The sequence below is a fragment of the Silurus meridionalis genome, chromosome 1, assembly GCF_014805685.1.
Source record: "Silurus meridionalis isolate SWU-2019-XX chromosome 1, ASM1480568v1, whole genome shotgun sequence".
Lineage (NCBI taxonomy): Eukaryota > Metazoa > Chordata > Actinopteri > Siluriformes > Siluridae > Silurus > Silurus meridionalis.
Genome location: NC_060884.1, coordinates 10,901,387 through 10,926,252, shown reverse-complemented (window position 1 = coordinate 10,926,252; position 24,866 = coordinate 10,901,387). Strand labels below are relative to the sequence as shown.

General features: G+C 35.8%; 1 protein-coding gene across 2 annotated transcripts in view; it reads left to right on the top strand.

Moving 5' to 3' along the window:
• Positions 1 to 24,866, top strand: part of LOC124390691 (contactin-4) — a 149,462-nt gene that overhangs the window by 107,716 nt on the left and 16,880 nt on the right. For both annotated transcript variants that reach the window (XM_046856711.1, XM_046856712.1), the window contains 9 exons: positions 7,398 to 7,525; positions 11,407 to 11,579; positions 12,675 to 12,792; positions 13,139 to 13,297; positions 18,456 to 18,605; positions 19,542 to 19,612; positions 20,901 to 21,135; positions 21,947 to 22,062; positions 23,203 to 23,383. In XM_046856711.1, the coding sequence (XP_046712667.1) occupies positions 7,398 to 7,525; positions 11,407 to 11,579; positions 12,675 to 12,792; positions 13,139 to 13,297; positions 18,456 to 18,605; positions 19,542 to 19,612; positions 20,901 to 21,135; positions 21,947 to 22,062; positions 23,203 to 23,383 (1,331 nt within the window). The remainder of the gene's footprint in view (positions 1 to 7,397; positions 7,526 to 11,406; positions 11,580 to 12,674; positions 12,793 to 13,138; positions 13,298 to 18,455; positions 18,606 to 19,541; positions 19,613 to 20,900; positions 21,136 to 21,946; positions 22,063 to 23,202; positions 23,384 to 24,866) is intronic.

Sequence of the window (24,866 nt, the reverse complement as noted above, 5' to 3'; positions counted from 1 at the left end):
GAGGTCCTTGTCTGAGTCTTTTGGGTATTAAAAATAAATTAAGGCAGTTTATTTGGAATTAGCCAAGTTATTCATGAACAGTTTGACAAAAAACAAGACATCTGTTTAAAGCAGAAAGGCTAAAGGTAGCTTTAGATTATGTATTGTCAGTAATGAAACAGTATTTGAAACTAACAATGTTGTCTTTCACACAACATAGTATTATGAAATGTGCGAATGTGGGTTAATATATGGTTTGTAATTATAGCCTACACATATTTACTGGGGCTGCTCTGAGTTAAAAAAAAAGTATAAATTATTTTATTTTATTTTTTTTATTTTTTGACAACTAGGTAGCCTCCCCCTAATGTGTCTTATCATGGATTATGATGTCAGGCTTTTGTTTTGTCTACTGCAAAATGGTGCTAAAAAATAACTTGCTATTTTTACATGCTATTTTTAATGAGTGTAATTAACTTGTGCAGCAGTTAAACAAGCTAATACAGGATTTATCTGTATGGCTAGTATATCATATCAGTAAGCCAAAAGCTAGCTCTCAGATTATCTAAAAATAGCAATGCAACAGATCTTCTTCTGGGAAGTACACACTCACGCCAAGAAAACAAGGCTGGACAGACATAAAGGTTTTTCCCGTTCAGAGATGTTAAGCCAAGTTAGATTGTTCTTAGATTGCCCTCAGCAAATGGAGGGTGACCGTAAGAAGCCATGTGGTTTTAGCAGCCTTGCCTTGTTAAAGGAAGACTTAAAATCCAGCAGCAGAGGGTGGGTGTGTGTGCACCTAAATGGACATATTAAGTCTTTCCAGCAGTGGTTTATTCTGTCTGAAATCTTGGTCTTAATTGAAGATGCAGTTCACTGCTTTGTCTCATTATTAAAAACAATTAATCTAGGAGAACTTTTGCAAAGTTTTGTTTTATTAAGACCTTGATGATATCTACATGCAAATGTATTTTAATTAAATCCAATATGTTGAACTCATAGCTATTTGTGCAATTTAACATCACTGTGGCACAAAAGGTTATTTAATATGCACTTCCCAGTACATCAATACTTTTTTCTATCCCAGACTGAGTACAAATATGGGCACATGTTTTTGGTACTCTCCAATACTGATACTGATATGGATATTAGTAACGGATCATATCAAGACGAAAGTCAAACCACAAAGGACACTTTCGAGCTGTGTTTTCATTTAGCCAACTGGCAAGAGCATAACCAACAGACCACTTTGATAATTTGCTTTGGCAACTACAGCATTAAATTATGAGCTGGTGAATTTAAATATTTTCAGGGAGAGGGATTTTAAGCCTCTAATATTATAATTAATGCAAGCTGTCTAAGTTAAGATATTCTAGAATCTTCTTATTTTTACTTGATATAACAGAAAGAGGAACTTTTTTGCCAGACTCTACCATAATAACTGTATAATTAATTAGCAGTTTTTGCCAAACTGACATGGAGAGAGTGTTACTACAGTTGACTAAATATATAACTTCTAGAAAATAAAAAGACAGGTAAAAGGAACATGTGAATTACTTTGATGTAAAATTTTGTTTGGGAAATGTTCTGATGATGGTTTTCTGTACAGTACTAGTTTTCTGATAAATACTATAAACAATATGGAACATTTTATTTAGCTCTGTTTTGTTTCCATGCTTTCAAAAAATGGCCAAGAAAGTGCACACACAGACAGGCCCATGGTTTATATTGTTAGTAATTTGTTTTAAATGCGTTGACAGGATTTATCTAGCCATCACCCTAAAACCAAAAGATCTGGGACACTGTGTAAACTGTAAATAAAATCGGAATGCAAGAATGTGCAAATCTTATGAACCCATATTTTATTCAACATTTTAAAAAAGTTAGGATGGGGTAAAAAAAAGCTACACAAGTAAGTGTATATAAAATCAAAAAAAGAAAAATTAAGCAGAGTATCTCATAAATTAAGATGGAGAGGGGTTCACCAATCTGCAAAAACTGTCTACAAAAACAATCTGGAATTATTTTCAACATCAAATTGTGAAGACATCATTTGATGCTTGGAATGTGATCTTTGTGCCCTCAGACAGCACTGCATTTAAAACAGGTATGATTTTGTTATGGGAATCACTGTACTGGGTCCAGAAATCAGTGTCTGTGAACAAATCAGTTTGCTGTGCCCTCCATAAATCATGCAAAAAAAAAAAAAGTAATGTGTTAAAAACGCAAATTCTCTGGACTAGAGTTTAGTTACAATTGACTAAGGCAAAATGGAACACTTCTGCCAAACTCTCTGCCGCTGGTCCGAGGCAGCTCCTTGGGACCGTAGGGACCGCTAGTTTTGACATAGTTCAAACTAGCGGTCCCTTCTATAGGCTCTTCTTTGCTCAAAGATGGTAAGGAGCCGCTGCTCTCCTTATTAGGTTCCAGCCGAGTCTGATTTCCCCGTCTCACCAACATGCTATGTGCTCTGGGGCTTTCCACAACACGGGTGCTGGAGTGGCGCTGTCCATTCAGCACCTCTCTGACAGTCGTGTTTAAATGATTGTCTTTCCAGGTGCTTGAGTCCTTAGCCCAGTGTCCACTGGCGGTGCCAAATGCCATTTTAGGTTTTGATTTCCAGGGACAGGGCTAACTGCCAGTATCCTTTTGTTGGGTCCAAAGTAGAGATGAACCTGGTTCTTCCCAGGAGGTTTACGAGGTCGTCTATTTTAGGAAGTGGGTAGCTGTCAAACTCGGAGACCTGGTTGAGCTTGTGGAAGATGTTACATAATCTGAGGCTCCCGTTTAGCTTCGGCACAACAATGATGGTCAGCCGACCAGAGGCTGGCAGACTGCTTGATTATTCTGTCCCGTGCGACAACGGGCATTTGGAACCTTATTTGGATGTTGGCACTCCACCACCCTCAGCAAAGACTTTATTTTGTGTTGCACTAGGTGGGTCTGACCCCGCACTGTCAATAAGACGTTCGCAAATTGATCGACCAGCTCTGTTAAGTCCTGCCGTTGCCTGGGTGTTAGATCCTCTCCCCTTTGGACCAAGCTACACCCTGCCGGATCTGTGTTTGAGGTGAAAAAACACTGACACAGCAGGATTTGTCTTATCAATATTTTTAACACATTAACGTGATATATTTGAGTGTTTGTTGTACCCAGCTGCTGCAGGCAATAGTTCACTGGGCCGATTTTCTTGAGGACCTTGTACAGGCCTTGCCAGCAGGATAGAAACTTACAGGTTGTATTTGGAAGCAGAAGTAGCACCCTGGTTGAAACTCCCTTGGCTTTGCTGGGTGGTTATATGTATGCTGCTGTTCGACGTCTTTATCTATGCAATCCTGCATCTCCTGTGCATATTCGATCATAGACCGATATGGGGATGGATGTTCTTCCGATGCCTCTTTGGCTACGTCCAGCAGTCCTTGAGGTCTCCTTCTGAACAGGAGTTTAAATGGTGTGAGCCCTGTTGATGCTTGTGGTGTTTCCCTTATTGCAAAGAGGTCGTAGGGAAGGAGGAGGTTCTAAATTTTCCCTTCCTCATCCTCAACTTGTCGGAGCATTTTTTTCAACGTCTGGTTGAATCGTTTCATGAGTTTCTCTGTTTGTGGGTGGTAGGCCAATGTCCTGAAGCATTTCACCTGCAACAGTCGACAAAGAACTGACTAAACTTTTACTTTGATACCAAAGATGTACCTTGATTGGTTAGTGGGTCCTTTGGGTTTCTCACACAGCTGAAGAGTGGCATTAGTTTCCTGTCGATGTTCTTCACGGTGGCCTTACTCAGGGGGACTGCCTCGTTGTCATTGGCTCAGTACCACATAAGATAACATCTTTTTTCCAGGGAAGGCCCTGCATATTTTAGCAATAATGTTAACCGCATACTGCATTAATTGCAACACCATGATTTTATAGTAGAAGATTCCAAGATTCAAAATACATTTCATAAAAACATCTGGTGAATCAAAACAAAAAATAAAATGACAAAGAAGACCCAGGACTGTTGAGCAATAAGAATCTTGTATTAGACACAAATAGGACAACTTTCCTCTCACAAAACTTCAGCAACTGATATTCTTTGTCCCCGGATGTATAGGGAATGTTGTCAGAGATGGGAAGTAACAAATTATTCATTACTATACTTAATTAGATTTTTCTATTATCAGTACTTTACTTCCTAATTTATTTTTTTGGACAACATTTTACTTTCACTCATTACATATTTTACACAAATATCTGTACTTTATATTATCTACATTTTCAAACCAGGCTTTAGGTGTAATCTATCTGTAACATAACCTATTTTTTTTCTTCTCATTGTTTTCCGTTTTCAGCCTCATTGCATGGCTTTTTTAACCTACCACTGGTGTATAATTTCCTGGCTACCCCACACCACAGACATAGGCTAGCCTTTAAAGCTAATAAGCAAGGCAGAAGGCAACAAGAAACATGTTAAGATGACTGAGAACAGAAACATTCCTGATCACCTGATCATCATCATCTTTTCTCTGCTTGTGTTCTATATGGTGGTTGTTCAGCCTGAATACACTCATTATTATTAAAGATGATGGTCCTCAGATCCGTAAGTTCCTTGGGCCTCGGGTGACACTCTGTCTCCGAATTTCATGATGCCTAGCACTTGTGCTAGGCTGGGGCTGCGCACGCTAAGCAGCCCAATTAGTGTGGAAAGGGAGGGACTGCTGGAATGCCACCGAATGTTTCTTGGCCTTCTGGAACTTTTCAATGACCATAATTACGACTTTGCTGAACAGGCCAGTCAGCACCACAGGGGTGTCAAACAAATCTGATTGGGTGAGCCAGAGGTGTCTCTCTGTGGACCAGAGTGGACATAGACCAGTCGATGACCATAGCGGTCTCTTTTGTGGCCCTGAGAACCAGGTCTGTAACACGACCCCCTTAAGGACCCCATTACTGCCTGTATGCACTTTCGCATCTAGCTCGGGCAGACAGTCGGCCTGATAAGCCTTAAACATGGCCATGATATGGGGCAGGACCAGGGCCTTAAGGGACAATGCAGCACCCAGGAAGAGATAGCAAGCCGTTTTAACCTAGAGCATTTCAACCGACCCAAATAAGGGTTATTCCATGACCTGGTCTACTGAGTGTGCAGGTCTGGGGAAAAAAGGCAGACCCTGGTGTGAAGATAGTGACTTAGGTTGCAGAAAGCATTCGTCCAGCTTGCTTAGGGGCACTCTTCTCACAGGGGGAAGAAACCGCTTAAAGCGTGCTTCCGAAAAATGAGCAGGGTTGAGAACAGCAAGGAGCATGAGCGCCCTCCTCAAAGACAGCTCTCTGGAGTAGAGCATCCGCATGGACATATAGTCGCAATGCGGGCAGCTGGCTCCCATTCGAGAGCCAACCGAGCATGCTCCACTTTCAGACAAGCCACACACAGCCTAAAAGGCTGCTTGCCTTTATAACTTTTCTTTATTTCTTTTTTTTTTATATATGTTACTGAATACCAATACTCATCAACACAGACACACACAGAGCGCTTTATCAACAAACAAAAGCTAGCACCGTCCACTCGGCAAATGCTTTTATAGCTTTCTAGTTGTGCCGTCACACAGATTACACACGTGATTCAGACACCGTGATTCAGAGTGACTCATTTTATTGCATTAGAATGGCGCAGTGTAAATAAAAGAATGAAAGATAATGGCTGATTATCAAGAATAATATATTGTGTGTAATCAATTGTTAATTTTTTCTACTAGAACTCTTGCTGATTGTATGTCTATATATATATATATATATATATATATATATATATATATATATATATATATATATATATATATATTTATTTATAATATACTAATAACTGGTTGGGCCACCCTTAGCAGCAACAACTGCAATCAAGCATTTGCGATAACTTGCAATGAGTATGTTACAGCACTGTGGAGTAATTTAAGTCCACTCATCTATAAAGAATTGTTGTAATTCAGCCACATTGAAGAGTTTTCGAGCATAAACCACCTTTTCAAGGTCATGCCACAGCTTCTCAATAGGAATCAGGTCAGGTTTGACTAGGCCAGTCCAACGTCTTCATTTTGTTTTTCTGTAGCCATTCAGAGGTGGACTTGCTGGTGTGTTTTGGATCATTGTCCTGCTGCAGAACCCAAGTTCACTTCAGCTTGAGTTTATGAACAGATGGCCAGACATTCTCCTTCAGGATTTTATTGGTAAACAGCAGAATGCATGGTTGCATTTATCACAGCAAGTCTTCCAGGTCCTGAAGCAGCAAAACAGCCCCAGACCATCACACTTCCACAATCATATTTTACTGTTGGTATGATGTTCTTTTTCTAAAATGCGGTGTTACTTTTACACCAGATGTAATGGGACACACACTTTCCAAAAAGTTAAACTTTTGTCTTGTCAGTCCACAGAGTATTTTCCCAAAAGTCTTGGGGATCATCAAGATGTTTTCTGGCAAAACTGAGAGTCTTTATGTTGCTCAGCAGCATTTTTTGTCTTGGAACTCTGCCATGCAGACCATTTTTGCCCAGTCTCTTTCTTATGGTGGAGTCATGAACACTGACCTTAACTCTCCACTGTTCCATGTTTTTGCCATTTGTGAATGGCTCTCACTGTGGTTTGCTGGAGTCCCAAAGCTTTAGAAATGGCTTTATAACCTTTTCCAGACTGATAGATCTCAATTACTTTCTTTCTCATTCAATTCTGAATTTCTTTGGATCTTGGCATGATGTCTAGCTTTTAAGGATCTTTTGGTCTACTTCACTTTGTCAGGCAGGTCCTATTTAAGAGACTTCTTGGTTGCGAACAGGTGTGGCAGTAATCAGGCCTGGGTGTGGCTAGAGAAATTAAACTCAGGTGTGATAAACCACAGCTTTAACATGGGGGGCAAACACTTTTTCACCGAGGGCCATAAAGTTTTAAAGTTTATTTTTATTTAATTTAATTTTTTTTCTTTGATATATTTTAGAAAGATTGTATTGTTCCTCTTCCTTTTCAGAGTTTGCACTGCTTGATTTGCTTTGATTGACATTATTAATTGTGAAATGAGGCCAGAAAGCTGTCAGTTCATCTTGTCTGTTCGTTAGCACCACATCATATACTAGACATTTGCACATATTATCACAAGGTTCTAAAAGTATTTTTTTTTTTTGTTTATAGAGTAAAATGAGCACAGTGTCAAACTGATATCAGTATGGATCAAACAGTATTACTTTACAAAGCTGAGGTTTACACTGCTGTAGTCTGCCAGTGAAGTTTGACACTTGAACTTTTTTTTTTTTTTTTGCATTATGAGCTTTAGAGTATCTTATGTTTGGGGACTAGAGTTTTATGTTTTGTTACAGAAGCTGTCTCAGTACAACTTTTTTAAAGCCCTTATAAAAGAGAGGATGATTCATCCATTATCTTTATTTTTTCAACAGAAGGACAATCTCAGATGATGGCACCCTGCGGATTACCAATGTGAGTGAGTCAGATGCAGGTAGATACACATGCGTGGCACAAAACCTGTTCGGTGTGGCCAGCAGCACAGGAACATTGATGGTCAAAGGTACAATTCCATAAACCAAAAACATATCCCCTTCTTTTTTTGTCTAAATCCTGGCTCAGGAAAGCAGCCGAAAAAATATGACTAAGCCAAGCATGAAATTGATAATGAAATATATAGTTGTTTTATGTCCCTGCCAGCTTTGACAGAGATATAACTCATCCATGCTTTTGTCAGCTGTGAGTCATTGGTCAAATCAGTAGCATGAGAAAACCTTTGTGAACTGCAGGAATGAGGGCGGATTGATAAAAAATAAAAATAAAAAGTGGGTTTTGTAAGTTTGTTCGATATTTTTATATTACTATTTTGGCTTGTATATAACATTTGACATTTGGCAAATGAATTAGTGTAGAATTAGTCTAAATTGTACCAATACACATTTCTTCTCACAGCAGCTGTCCCATGTTCAGTGTGCAGCTGCCTCAGACCTGTTAATCAAAGGAACACTGACAGCAATACAAAGCTATCACAAACTCTTTTATCACAAAAAAAAGAAAACCAGGTCTCTTAGAATGACAAGAGGTTTGTGATCCGGTCTAGTCAGCAGTATTAAAGCCTTTATATTGGTAAACAATTTGCTCCTTGTTGACTGAAAAACTGATGATAAAAAAAAAAAAAACTTAGCATCTTTTTCATGTATGATAGCTGCCAACAATAGCAGTCATATACTGTATGAGGCTACTATATATAAAGACCATTTGAAATCTAACATGAGATTTTATTGAAATGTGTTTGGTACTTTTGTCATGAAATTACTCTTGAGGCTATAATCAAATGTGCAGCCTGTCTCTAAGACAAATGTATGTCTAAAATCCTCTTTACAACAACAAACTCTAGTCTGACATGTTCCCAGATAGATTTGAAAAGTTGATGAATCATTGTTACAGAGGTTGTACATAACAGGCTTGACACAAGATTTCTCTTAAATTTTCACAAAAAAGTAAATGGATTGTTTTTTATTATATTTTTTATTTTATTTTTTATTTTTTAAGATTCTACTGTAACATTCTAAGTGCAGTTATTTTGTGAGTGGAATAGCCATTGATAATGTGGAATATATATATATATATATATATATATATATATATATATATATATATATATATACATTTTATTTTTATATTAATTATTTTTTTTGTATGGCGTGGTGCAAGTATTGAGGGACATTGTAGTAGAAGTCCAGACACAGTAATTGAGTCTTGTGGGAGAGACTTGCCATCTAGATTTTACAACAGTACATACTTTAGAATGTACTTAATGCTGTGCTTTGTTTTGAAGAATAATTCAGACACAAAATGATCAGCATCTGAAAGACATATTGACATAGAGCAGGGGTGGCCAACCCGCGGCTCGCGAGCCGCATGCGGCTCTTTGGCTGGTTTCATGCGGTTATTACGTTCATATCGAAGTTTGTGTTTGTTTGTTTTTTAATGGGCGTGTTCGCTTCGCTTGAGTTCAATACGGTATTTTAAGACTTAAATGAGCTTGCCCCTACTGGGAAACTTTGCGGTACATCAGACGAAACACAATTGTAATGACGCAATAAAAAAGCGCAGCCAGCACACGGTTATCTGGACATGTCTGCGGTGTGTGGATAGCGATTTGCAAAACATGCAATGCTGAAATTTCAAGAGGGGGTGTATCTGCAAAGAGTTTCTCCAAGTCGGGATTAATTTATCACCTGAAATCCAAACAGCCCGATTGCCATTCTAAATATGAGAAGAACGCGGCGCAGAAAAGTAGTCAATCCAAGCATGTGCACTCCGTCTGTAGCGGACGTTTATGAAAAGGCAGGAAAGTTTTCCAGTGATGGTGCCAAGGCAAAAGGCATAACACAAAAAATTATGGATTTCATTGACTTTTGAATTGAATTTTCATTTCGGTGCATCCCTAAAATATTATCGTTGGTGTGGCCCTCTGACACAATTCAGGTTTCTCATGTGGCCCCTTGTAAAAATTAATTGCCCACCCCTGCGGTATATTCATCTCACGCACATGCGCATTTGACGAAAATACCGTATTGAACTCAAGTGGAGTGAACACGCACGTAAAAAAAAAGCAAACAAAGTCCTTGTTTTCTACCCTGAAACACGTGAAATCAAAGCATCGATCTGTTCTGACTGACACCCATGTGAAAGAATTGCTTCGAGTGGCAACAGCGAAATACGAGGCAGATTTGAAGGGGATTGTTCAAGGCAAGGAATGCCAAAAGTCCCACTAAGTAACATGCATAGTAAAAGAAAAACGCTATTGTAAATTATTATATTTTTGTCTGTAGACTTGGGTAAACTAAGAGTTTGTGTGTGTGGCAGTGCAGTGTTCATTGTTAAAAATGACTGTCCTGTGGTCTTAGAACTGTAGGAGTCAATTTCTGTCATTATGTTGGTGTGTGACATTTACAATAAATCTGGATGAGCAGAGGTGTGTGTGTGTAAGAGGAAGGGATGGGTGATGTTCATGTGTGCCTATGTGTGTGATGTGACTCTTTGCGGTAACACAGTAAAAAATGTGGCTGTCGGTCTCTGACTGGTTGGCCACCCCTGACATAGACATAGTTAGATGTTGTTATTATACAAATACAAACATGCACAGATATGTTTATCTGGTTGACCTCTTGAAGATCTTTCATTGGCATACATTTTATGGTCAAATATTGTGGACACCTGACTACACTTGTATGTACTTTTCTGTGAGGGCTTTACACTAGGTTTTAATTTTAGGCATTTATAAAAAAAAATTCCTGCATTTAGCAGACACCTTTCCCCAGGGTGACTGAGTAGTTGAAGATTGCTGGGATTTGAGCTTAAGAGTATCCAATCAGAAGTCAAAGGTCTTATCCATTGAGCTACATTTCCCACCAGATTTTGGTACATCAGTGTGGGGATTTGTTCATTCAGTCACAAGCGCATTAGAGAGATTGGGCACTGATGTCAGCTTTGGTGCACAGTCAGCTTTCCAAATCATCCCTAACGTTTTCAGTGGGTTGAGTTCAAGGCTCTGTACAGGCACTTCAGCTTCAACCTTGGTGACCCATCTTTCCATGTTTTGTGCACAGGGGCATTATCATCCTGGAGCATGCTTGGGGGCTCTTCATTGCAAAGAAGGGAATTTGTAACTTCACTTTGTATACAATTATTGTTTTGTGGCAACAGTTTCAAAGAAGCCACATTGGAAATGTGATTGACAGGTGTCCAGTAACTTTTAGCCATATAGTGTGTATTGAGCTAATTAATGCTACAATGCTATATAACAAAATTCCAAAACGATATCTAATGTTTAATAGTTAAAAGAAATAGCTGTTATGAACAAATCACTTTTCTTTGTGAAGAGCAGTGAAATGCACCTAAGAGTTCAACTACACAAACCCAACAACCCCTTCCCACAAACACACACACACACACACACACACACACACACACACACACACACACACACACACACACACACACAGAGAGAGAGAGAGAGAGAGAGAGAACGCACATCTATATACTTAAACTCCTAATTATAAAGCCAGAGTTTAAATGAGATCATCAAATGATCAAAATGTATCCACCTGCAGACCCTTGTGAAGCTTCTCTTGATTAGTCATTGTTACTAGACATGTACATAATTGCACATCAGTATTCATAGACAAAATCGGACCATCTGTCATCACACTTCCTCTGAGATTTTAAATGGTCTTTAAATAAGGTTCACCATTTTTAAGCATTTACCTGACTTGAGACTAATGACTGGTTGAGTTTATTACCGGTGTGACATGACTTCTCTTCCAGACTGTAAACCTAATAGAAAACTTAAATTATAGTTTTTAGTATGTTAGTATAACCCCAAAGACACCCATTAAAACAACGATAATGTTTTACCATTTTTTTTTTCCTAAACAGAACCAACCAAAATTACAGTTCCTCCACTGAGTATGGATGCCACAGTGGGTGAGAGCATAGTTCTGCCATGCAGGGTGTCCAGAGACTCCAATATGGACCTCATCTTCAAGTGGTTCTTCAACGGGAAACTTGTCGATTTCACCCGCCATGAACACTTTGAGATGATTGGAGGGGTACGTCTCTAAAGATAGATATCCGACACTCTCCAAGTGTCTGAGTGCCATAATGCTTTTACACGGTATACAGGTTCTTTCTTGAAAGCTTCTTATTTAGAATAAAGCTAGACTTTTTTGTGCAGCATGCAGCAGCTAAACTTTAAGACCTCCAAATGCTCTTTTGTAGTTTTTTTTTTTTACTGATCAGGGACATGGAGAACAAGAGCTGTGTCTGGCTGCTCGGTGAACAAAAAAGCACACAAATGTGTCTGATTACAGGATTTAATCCACATATTAAACATAAAAAAGTCTCTCCATTTAAAGGCTGCCTTCAATTTTATTTCCAGCCTATAATAAAAAAAATGTGTACTGGCTTACATTAAAACAAGTAAACCGAGACATCTTGATTAGTTTTTTGTTGTTCATTTAAATATGTTTAGTATTTTATTGCTGTCTGGCTTTTGTTTCTAAAACACATTGAAGAACAGGAATCATGCCATCACCATGGCAGTAAAAATAGTAGTAGGAAGGCCAAAGTTTAATCATATATGGAGATTGTTGAAACCTGCACTACTGATGCAAAACTGTGTTTTTAATCTTTTTAAATGGTATTTAGTGCCTATGTTAAAAGGTCAAGGGTAAAAATGAAAGGCCAGTTATTTTTCTTTATTTTTAAAAAAGCTTTAATGTTATTGTGTTTATGACTATGCATTTAAAATTTTTTGCAGTGTGCTTAGCTTGAAAACAAAAAAATATTTTGAAAGATCTGCTTATTATTACATGCTTACCTGATGAGTATAGCCAATTAGAACAAAATTGCTTCCACATTCAGAATGTTCCATTAGTAGGAGGCTTATACAGCATTTAAACTGGACATTATTTATTGTCTTGGTCAGTAAGTCACATGCTGTGATTAATTGTAATAGACAGCTTAAAAATGTTATGAGCTTAGTCATTTTGGTAATTTGTAATGGTTTTATTTTTCATATTTTATTATTTAGTTGACTGGTTAGAGATGATTACAGTATATTGTTGGGTGTGGAGGCATTAATACATGCATTTTAGTATAAGTAATTTTACTTTATTTTATTTTTATTTTTTTTATTTTTCTAGGGAGTGTCCGGTGACCTAATGGTACGTAACATTCAGCTAAAACACTCTGGGAAATACGTGTGTATGGTCCATACAGCGATGGACAGCGTCTCAGCTGCAGCTGATTTGATTGTCAGAGGTACATACAGCTCCTTATAGGTACTACAACTCCAAACCCCACCCCTCTGTCTCAAACTCTTGCACGAATTCTCTTCTTTTTCTATCACAGTTTCCAACAAATGAATAATAAAACATTTTAACCTTTGCATACCACTTGCTCTGAGAAAGATTAAATGCATCCTTCCTTAGATTACCTGAAACTGCACAATATTCAAAACTGTGTCTCAGCAACATGCCTGCAACATGGCCCTCTACATATTTGTTTGGTTTGCATCTTTATATATATTTACAGTAGATACGACTATTCTGATGATTTAAGTCCTTGTCACATGACCTCATAAAAACATTATTTTTTTCTATCATAGGGCCCCCCAGTTGCCCTGAACGAATTGTGGTGGGGGAAGTCACTGACCAGACAGTTCAGCTCTCATGGAGTCCTAGTCCTGATAATCACAGTCCCATCACACATTACATTGTGCAGGTCCGAAGTGATTTCTCCATTGGCTGGCAGGCTGTAAAAACAGGTATACTGAACTCATAAAAATATACATTTATATGACCCTTACTTAAATAGTCAGTGTCTATTGTTTATTGCTGATGTATAATTAAACTATGCATGTGAGGACATGCAAGAATGACGCACATAAACTATGATAGTTTAGAACTTGGGCTTTAATAAAGCTGTTGGATGCAATAGATAATTTAACATGTAGAACAAGCTTTAGTAACTGTATTTTTTGTATTAAGCTTGCAAAAGCAACAAATTACCTTTAGTATAGTCCAGTGGCCAGGATGGTGACTCCGTCTTTTGGTACTCATTTATTTTTGTATATATCCTAAAGGAAATAAAACTTGGTCTTTCAGAAAGCACTGCTGAATCCCCCAAATAAAACAAAATGGTATCAACATTATGATAAAACTTCGGATTTGCAACCTTTGCAACACTGTGTTCTGGAGAAACTGTTCACCAAATTAAGTCTATTTTTATTTTTAATCTATCCCTGAAAATGTTATTGTCAAGCCATCATTCCAAAACCTTTTAACCATAAATACATTTGAGATTTATATGTTTCTTACCAGAGATGGTTAAGACGTGAAAAATTCCCTGAAATACATCACTTGCAAAATAAGGGTTGACAACAATATAAATATTTGTTTTTGTGTGTGGTAAATTTTCACTGTATCCATGGTAAGTTCAAAACGTAAAAAGTTTCTTAGAAGTGGAATTAAAACTTTAAAATAGCACAGACTTGAGGCAGTGAGATAGATGAATAGAAGGATGTAGACTGTTCTGTTAATTTAAAATTAATGTTTTCTGTTCATTTAAAAAGTAAATAATTTTGGTTTATGTTTTTTTACGTTATAACACCATAGAAATGAACTTGAACTTAATGAGATGCATGTCAGTATAAACCTGTGGCTCGGTTGAAATGTTATTGGATGACTGTGGTCTTTACCAAAGTAATATTATGTATTGCAGAGCTTTTAGATTATTTTGCTGAAATTAATTTTTTATATAATATCTTACTTGAAATATTTTTTTAAATATTACTGTATAATTCTTAACCCTGCCCTTTAATAGTATTTCTAGGAAGTCCCAAAACACTAAGCCAAATGCTTAAAAGAATGTGCTGATTTGCTTAAATAAATCAAATTAACTTACATATGTGTACACATAAAACTATAATAACTTAGGCCTTATATATTTTCCTAATTTTTTTTTTACTGATTATTGCTTTATTCTAGCATTTATCACCTATCACCACAAATTCTAGCAAATGTATTCATTAAACACTAGATTAGGAACCACCTACTTTCATGCAATTATTAAATCAACCAATTGTGTAGCAACAGTGCAGTGTGGAAAATTATGCATATATGACCAGCAGGTAATTAATCAAAATGAGGTAAAAACACGAACATTAGTCTGTTTGACTGTGGCATGATTGTTGGTGCCAGACAAGCTGGTTTAAGTATATTTGTAACTGCACTCTGATGTAATTTTCATACTCAACATCGTACAGACCTTTTTTTGGATGGTTCTATAAAAAAATCATCCAGTAAATAGCAGTGGCAGTTCTACAGACAAAATCACATTGTTGATAAGAGAGGTCAACAGAGATTGGCCATAATGGTAGAGGTGTCTTGTAGTAAGAAGAAAATGTTTCAGAATACACATCAAACCTTAAAGTAGCGCCCAGGTGAGTTCCACTCCTATCAGCTAAAAACAGCAAGCTGAGGCTGCAGTTGGCACAAATTCACCAAAACTAGACAGGAGAATGTAAGAATTTTTCTTGAAGAATCTTGATTTCTGCTGAGGCAGACAAATGTTAGGATCAGAATTTGGCACCAACAGCAGGAATCCATCAACCCAACCTGCACTGTGTCAAGGTGGAGACTGGTTAACATTTTGTTTACATTTTTGATACTGTTCACTTTACAACAGGTTAACTGCCGGAGCTATTTTGTATTTTGTGTTTTGTGTATTTGTCTTGCACTATCCTGTGTTGTGTTGTCTTTGCACTGTTTGCACCAGGTTTCACACATGCACTTTATGTGGCAAGGACACTTAGCCCTGTGTTTTCTGTTGTCTGTGATTGTTGTACGTAGCACCAGGGTTCAGGAGGAACGTTGTTTCATTTCACTGTGTACTGCGCCAGCTATATATGGTTAAAATGAAAGTCGAAAAGCTTCTTGAATTCTTAACTTGACTTGGAGGCTGGTGGAGGTGGTGTAATGGTTTGGGGGAATGCTTTCTTTGTAGTTTGAGTATTATTACTGACCATGTCTGGCCCTTTATGTGCACAAATTAACCATCTTCTAATGATTACTTCTTGCATGTTAATGCACCATAAGACAAAGCAAATTTCATCTCAAAACTGGTTTCATGAACATGACAATGAGTGTAATATTCTCGAGTAGCTTTTCTAGTCACTGGATGTGAATACAATAGAACACCATTGGTGTCTAGTAGAATGGGAGATTCGCTGCATGAAAGTGCACCTAATAATTTAATTAATGCAATAAATTAAAAATAGACCAGAATCAGTAAAGAATGTTTCCAACATCTTTTGTAGAATCCATGTTACCTTCATGTCAAATTTTACAATAATGTTATTATATTATTATTTTTAATTAACATAACAAATTAACAAAGATTAACAAATTTTCTATCAGATGTCAGATATTCAGTATATGAAATATTCATCTGCATACACTGAAAACCCTAATAAGTTCAATGAACTCAACCTATTGAGTAAACTGAATTGAGTAATGGATTTTCCCTAACTTGTTTATTTAAGTTCACTTAACTTGGTGCTCATGTAGACTGTACTTAAATTGTTAAGTTCATCTAACTTGGTGCTCATGTAGATCGTACTTAAATTGTTAAGTTCATCTAACTTGGTGCTCATGTAGACTGTACTTAAATTGTTAAATTCATCTAACTTGGTGTTTTATAATTTGCACTTAAACTATTAAGTTCACTTACTTACATATTCAAGTCAACTTAACAATTAAACTGAAATTGCAAATGATTATAAATTGAATTGACTAATATTATTGTTCTTTTGACTGTTTAATCTTTATTCAGTCCAAAAAACACATTGAACATCATATTGAACATTGAACATGTATTGTTTATATGTTAAAACATTTAAATTTCAATAAATAAAACACAACTGGTCACAGCCACACTCTACAAAAATGTACAGATAAATGAATAAAATTTCAGTGTAAATAAAAAAAAACATCAGAATTAACATCACCTTAACTGCTGCATAACATCACTGCTGCAACTTTGTGCACATAAACAACTAAACATTTTTAACAGTAAAGCTGGTTTGCCAAAGACTGTATTTTGGGCTTGAGGGCATTCTGTCCCATTGACATCAGTACTCGCTGTATAAAATCAAAAGTGTTTGCAAGGGATTTGGGGTAATTCAGGTTTAACGCATAAATTATCCCAAAGAGGACACACATTGCTTGTGTGAGGTCCGGCATCTTGTCCATCACCATTTGACCTTCAAGAATTATGCCAATCGAGGAATTGAAATGCAAGGAGTTGGGGGGCTGAAGATCGGTGTGCTCAAATAAGATTCCCACTGGCACATCAAGGATAGAATTGCGATGATCAGACACCTAGTGAAGACAAGAATAAATCTATATTGTGGTCATGCATTTATTGTAGAACATCAATGCATATTTAGCAGATTTCACACTAAATATATGCACATCACTTATATTGACATTGTTATTAGCCACATACTACCACATTAGCAACACACAAGTAAGCACAAAGCAAATTGTTTACATATATAAATGTATTTTTATTATTCATAAATGTTTTGCAACAAATATGAATGTGTAATAATGTATATATACATACATACATGTGACCAGGGCAGCCAATTTTTGAACCTTATTTACCCTTAAACGGATTATTATTATTCTTTTGAAAAGGCTTTGTCAGGGCATTGACAATTCTGTTCCTTTGTTTCCTGAGAGTGTTGTAAGATGAGTACATCTTAAGCAAATTTTCATTTAGGGTGAACTATTGCTTTAAAATCAACATGATCCTGAAATACTGAGACTGCTGTGAGCACAGGTAGCTCTTAAAATGTAAATCAGATGAACTTACCAAACATGACTTAAAAAAAGCATCATCTCATCATCCCCGAGCAGGACAGGCAGTCCTCGCAGCACAAGGGTTCGGACCTCAGTTGGCTGGGCTGACTTTACGAGAAAACAAACAATTCCATTAATGCCACAACCATTCACAATTAATTTGAAATGAATGTTGAAAACATGAAAGGCTTTCAAGTTGTCTTATAGTAAATGAGACTAATAATCACTAACCTCAAGTGGCTGTACAAAACATCATAAAGAAAATTATATTTTATTATAATTAATAATATTCAAAATTAATGTTCCATTTAAACCAGCCTAAACCAGCAAAAACGGATACATCTTACAAGTCAAATTCAGTCTCAATATGATTTCTAAAATAATGTTCACAAAATTGATAGCGATGTTAGCAAATGGGAAACACAACGTGTCTGAAAGATTTGTAAGGATGACTGGGCGGTTCTTTGTAAAATGTAAAATTAAGCTTTAAACATATTTGACAATTAAAATAATATATTCAAGTTAATTTCTGCATAATAACTTTACTTACCGAGTTTAAAATGGCGAAAGACGAGAAGAACAATTCCAGAATTTTCCGGCCTCAGCAACAGGCATTAAGGACCGCCTATAGGATTATTCTACCAATCACTGCATTAGTTCTCTTGTTGCCAGGCAGAAGTCTTTAAATAACCAATCTCCATGAAAGGAGACCAGAGTGGCTATTTTTATGAATCAGGATTTTGAGTTCATAACAGTCAAAATTTTAAGTTGAAGTATTTTGCAGCTAAGTAAGTTAATCTAACTTATATTTTTGAGTTAGGGTTAGAAAATACAAAATTTCAAGCAGTGTTAACTCAAGATTACTTGATTATATAAGTAATGACAGAATTAGGGTTTACAGTGTATAATCCTGCTGCAATTATGTTTTTCCGTATTCTTAATGAATCATTGTATGACATAACAATCTGTTACATCCATCAACTTGGACTTAACTTTGTTGGGTTATGTACAGAGGGTATTTATTTGTATCTCCATTCCAAATTTCTTTAATCCTAGTTCCTGATTCTGTGCCTGGACAGATGACACGGGCCACTGCAGTGGGCCTAAGGCCATGGGTTCAGTATGAGTTTAGGGTGGCAGCCGTGAACAGTGTCGGTGTGGGCGAGCCCAGTGCCCCATCTGAAGCTGTTCTAACTAAAGCAGCAGGTACTATTCTAAAATCCCTCTTAATCTCATATATTCCTCTTCCTTAACACATGACTTCCTTTCTTCTTCCTGTCCTTACTTTATCATTTTGTACTGTACCTCTCTATTTTCTTGCCTCTAGAACCCCTGAAGCTTTTTTATCCTCTTCATTTTGTCCCTTCTCCCTCTCCTCTTTCCCCTCTCTTTCTCTCATTTCCTTCCGTTACTAATGTTCCAGCCCCACTGCGAGAATGCTGTTTAATTCCTTAATTAAATTAAATTTAATTCACTTGTAGAGACTCATCTCGATGGCAGATTAGCCATGGGAAATCCATGATCATTGTTTCCTGTCAGTCATTGCATTTGGCCCCAAATCACCAAATAATCTCCTCACAATTAAGACACAAATCATGCGTGCATCTATCTGATCAACACCGGAGGAGATTTTGCTAAAGTGAATGAGAGAAAGCATTGATTGTGTTAGTACTTTTTTGTTAGCTGAATACCTTTTGATATTTGTGCTTCCTGATACTTCAGTAAAAATTTTTTATCTCTTTTCATATCAGAAGGGTAAAGTTGTCAAGTTGTACTTTTTAATCATTTTGATGTGATACTTTAGCAAGCATGGATTTCTACTGTTATTAATTTAGCCTGTAAATGTGTGAAATCTCTACGCTCAGCAACAAGCAGTAGAAAATGAAAGAATCTATATTTGGCTTGTTATGCAGAGAATGATCAGAGCTACAGGAAATAAAATACCATGTCGACTTTAACACTTAAAGAGATGACAAAACCCCAAAGGTTTCTTTTGTTTTCCAGGTTCAACTTTAACTAAACTCATTTCTTATCTTGAAGAAGACAAATTTATTTTGCCAGGCAACATAAGAAGAATTCAAAATCTTGCTCTTTGATATAATTTTTTGTTTTTGTTGTTGATTTTTGATATTTTTTCTTAAGTTCCTGAGGTCGCTCCAGCAAATGTGAGTGGAGGTGGTGGAAACCGTGGTGAACTGGTAATTGTGTGGGAGGTAAGGATTAATGCATTACCAATATGCAGATTTTAGAACAGATGTTGTAATTGATGTTCAGAAACCAGTCAAACCAATTACCACTAAAAGGCATGTACTAAAATGTAAATGAATGCATACAGTATAATTATTTTCAGCTTTGTTTTAAATCTCCACTACAATTATACATTGTAATATCTGTGTTCTTTACAATTGTGAAATTTTGTTACACACCAAATAGTTTTTAGATTTAGTTAGTGTCTAGTAGTTACAGTAGTTCTTGACCCAGTGAATTAATATGAGAATGTACAGCATTCACTAATAGAGACTTACTAAGGGTGTCTAACAAAATGTATATGTAAACACCTCTCTACCTAGGCTTTTTGTCATTTTGTATTATTTAGAGAATTAACAGTAAAAGTAACCCTCACCAGCATAGTCATGTGGACAGAGTTTTCAAGGAAAAAATAATGTAATTTATTTGTTCGTTTGTTTTGTTCCACTACATTAAAAATTTGATAGTTTGTCAGCTAATGGATCAGTGCAGTTTAACATGGCAGTGCAGCAACACTAACAATGTTTATATTATTTATATTATTTATTTATTTTTATCGGGTCAAATAATTAAAAAATGCTTGCACTTTTTTGGGATGACACCATTCCTTCACAATATGTTACTGTATATAGTAAAGGGTTAGTGATTGTTATATTATATTATATTATATTATATTATATTATATTATATTATATTATGTTGGCTAGTTTTTTTTTCTTTTATTAGTCTTCTGACATGAATTTGATTTAATTTTAAACCTCAGCGGTAATGCCAAGATGAGCCATAATTAAAACATGGATCTGTCAATGTCACTTTTAACTGTATGCAGCTACTCCCTACAGAAATCATAATAATGATAGCGATAGAAGTTATATTAGAGGAAGGCCTTGTGTAACAAAAAAAAAAGCTAAATGACAAAGCTTGTCAAGAGATTTTAACTATAAGCACACTGACTGCAATGCCACCTGTTCAGCTTTGTGAGGAAAGCAAGTACGATTTTAAAAACAGTGCATTTCAAATGTTTTCGGAGCTTAGATACCAGATTGACAGAGCAGTAATCAGAGCTTTTCAGCTTATCTAGGAAGACATGACAATAGCAAGAAAAGAAATGACAAGGGACTTTTTCTTGTCATCCTCAAATTATGTAAGATGATCTCAGCTAATTACATGAATCAAGCATCTTTTCTCTGGATTTTTCTGACCATCTGGAGTTGTTACATTTTTTTTTTTTTTACCATTCTCTTTTAACTTCAGCCTGTTCCAGAAGAACTTCAGAATGGAGAAGAATTTGGATATGTGGTAGCCTTTCGTTTACTTCGGTCTTCTGTCTGGATGCAAAGTGTGGTGCCCTCAGTAGATGCATCCCGATATGTGTTTAAAAATGATAGCTTTCCTCCACTCTCACCATTTGAAGTGAAGGTGGGAGTGTACAACAGCATTGGAGAAGGTCCATATAGCCCTGTATCTGTTGTCTGCTCAGCAGAGGAAGGTTGAGTAAATATTTGTCAATTCTCTTTATACAAATATACTGAAATACAAGTTTAAAAAAATTATTGACTTGTGAATGAGAATTTTTAAGTTGAATTATTTAGTTAGTGTTGGTGACTCACAGATCCTTGCATTGGCTTATTGGGCACAATTCTTCTTCACAGGCTCTAAACATGATCTGGAATTAGAAGTGCATTTACAGACATTAGAATGAATTAAATGTTTAATTTTAAGGTAGCCTATAATACAATTATGTAATTATAATTATTATAATTATTATTATTATATTATAATTATCAAGCCTCACTTCAGAGAAAGTAGGACTAGTGGTATAAAAAGTATTGAAACGTATTTTCACTTTTTTATCTATAACTTGAGTGTTTATATAGAATCTTAATACAAAATTTAAGAAAAGTATTTTGAGTTTGACATTTTGCTGTCTTATGCTAAAAATATTTACAGAATTTATTTTATATAAATTTACACTCCATATCCTAAAAAGAACAAGCAATATTTGTGTTAACTCAGCAAATTTATTAAAAAGAAAAAACTTAAATATCACATTAATAATAAATAAAGTGTAAAAGTATTAATTATATATATATATATATATATATATATATAAATTAACATTTAATGGGGTTTTATGTGTCTTGCACTAATTAAATCATTCTGTCTGGTCACTTTATACTACATACTGTACTTTTTCTATTGAGTCTATTATCAGACTTTACTATTTTCTAACAATTTGTGGTGGTCAGTTTTATTTTGGTTTATCTTTGATTTTGGGGCCCTACTCTTTGTCTTCACAGAACCTTCTGTAGCTCCAACCAAACTGTGGGCACATAGTCTTTCTTCCTCAGAGCTGCAGGTTTTCTGGGATCCCATACTGCCAAGTCATAGCAAATCTAATATTTTAGGATATGAGGTAAGAATAAAGGCACCAGCTAATTAATTTATTAATTGTGTACGGTTTTTACCTTTTACAATTTTTTTTATCATAATACAATACAAAACAAAATACTACTTTTTTTTTCTGCACAAAACTGTACTGCCATTTTAGAAAACAACAGTATTTTATTTTTCAGAGGATCAACAATAACTTATACGATCACTGTGGTTATTTGTCTCCCCCTTATCTAATTGTGCATTGTTTGAAAGTAATATAGAAACAAAGAGGGTCACGAAACACCCTTATTGTTTTTTTTTTTATTATTATTATTGATTAAAGTCTACCTTCCTTTCAATTTTTCTTTTGATTACTTAAATATCCCCTGTATATTTTTGGAATCAGAAGAGGACCACTGCTTGGTCTATATTTTATGTTTTCTTAGCCACTTTAAAATACAAAGAGCTTGATAATGAGCTGATTAGATGAATCAGTGCATTCTTTTTATGCAAGACTGCCCTTTGATAGATGTTGTTTTTTTTTTGCCTAGGTTTTTTGTTGATGTTTTCTGGCTTTCGATACCAAATACCCTGTGACTATACACATCAGCTGTTGATTGCTTGAGCACTTTCAGGCTTTAATTTAAAAGTGTGCTGATTTGAAATAACATACTTGTATTATATTAAACATTGACGGTACTGTAGAATTGTTTAAAAAAGAAACCATGCTTTTTAAGTAGGGTTGGATTGTGTATCAAATACAAGCCCCCCCTTTGACATTCGATGCTCTGCACATACATTTCCAATATGATTCTATAGGTTGTGAAAAATGTTTTACATTTTGAATTGTTCAAGGAATAAACAGCAGCACAGTTATGGATTCACTCTTCTATCTGCCAGTGACATTCTTAGTGAACACAAAAACTTTATTCCTTATTACATGTGATGTCTTCTGATTTGGCTAACAAAAAAACGTTGCCTTTCCACTTTGCCTTTCTGATATCACCTTCATGACAAGTACAGTACGCACAGCTCAAAAGTGATGGCTAGTGAATAAAGTGTGATGTAGAGGCAGTTTAACTATTTGCCTGATTTCATTAATGTTTGACATGATAGTATGTCTCAAATAATCATAGATACATCAGTCTATTATCAGTCTTAAATTTTTTTCTAACTATAGGTGCTTTTGTGGGAGGACGGCTCATTAGAGAGCGTAGCAATAAAGGAAAGGGTCATAAGAAGCCCTGCTCACATCACAGGCCTGAAGGGCAGCACACTGTATCTGATTTCAGTCAGAGCTCACAACAGTGGTGGAGCTGGACCTGCCAGTGCTGCCATCAACATGACTACTAAGAAACCACGTGAGTATTACAATTCTTTGAATACAAGTAAAACTATTGCACAAAATTTCACATGATTTTTACTTATTTCTACATATTTCAAACATAAAATAGGATTTTGTAATTTGTATTTGATAGGGCTGATGAAAATGACTTCATAGTTTGTGTATTTTGCAGTTTTAAAATACTGTAAAATGTGTTGTAAGAAGTCTACATAATGACCACAAAAGGATTTAGCCTCTGATTGGTGCATACACCTGTATGAATACAGCTGCCATCAGTTGTTTTCTTAGGAATTACTTGTTTGTCATTGAGTCAGTGTTGCGGATGTAAAGTAGCCCTTTATTACCAAACACCAAGTAACTAAATAAGGATACAATTATGAGTCATTTGCAAACTGTTAAACATTAAACTGTTGGTTACTTTAAAACTAAACCTTATCTGGGAGATCACAGGGATATGTATGTGAATATTTAATCTGTTAACTAGTTGCATATGTCATTTATTGCAGGCCAGAAAAAAGCTGTTGCAATCATTATTTTTATAATCAACTGATTCAGTGTAATGGTAAAGGGATACAGTAGATCAAATAAACCAATTGATGGATGGTTTGTGAAGAAATTTCATGTTAAACGTATTGTTTTATATTTGTAAAATAAAAAAATCCAGTAGTTATATGGTGTGGTGTATATGGTGTGGCTGCTGTATTGTGTAGTTTATTTTATATAACATTTTAATGTGTCTTTGCCCAACCCTGTATATAGGTTGAGACATGGTTTAGTCTACCCAAGAGTCTTAAAGAATCGTGATCATTAAGGGGTAGTATACTTTAATTTGTTAATTTAACAAATAACAGTACATTATTTATCAAAGTTTTGTAATTTACAGTACCATACACTATAAACTATACAGCATATATGTATGTAGCAGCAAACACATGGATGAGCAAATGAAGATACGCTGCTACATTTTTCTGCCACGCAAAACTTAAAATATATTCACAAATATGTTGTAACGATATCATCATCTTAAGATCGAAAAATCATGTCGACCCATCGTAAATCTAGGGTACTAGCTGTGTATGTGTGTGTGTGTATATATATATATATATATATATATATATATATATATATATATATATATATATATATATATATATATATATGTGTGTGTGTGTGTGTGTGTGTGTGTGATGTATCACGTGATGTCTGTTTTTCTACAGTCTAATATAAAGCAAGTCTTTTCTACTAGACGGTGTCTAATAAATGTGCGCTGTGTATACACTTCCCTCCCACTACTCTAGTTGTAGTGGATGCCGAAATGATTAAAGCGGGCGACTGTTCATTAGCATACTGTTACTGTCCTTGATAAATATGCTGCAAAGGGAGACAAATGCAGTGGGGTTCAGTAATTTATACTGCCGACATCTTTTATGTGTCATTTGATAAATGTGTCTCTAAAGCATTGTTTGTGCTAATATCTCTTCACGTTTTTTCATTCATTC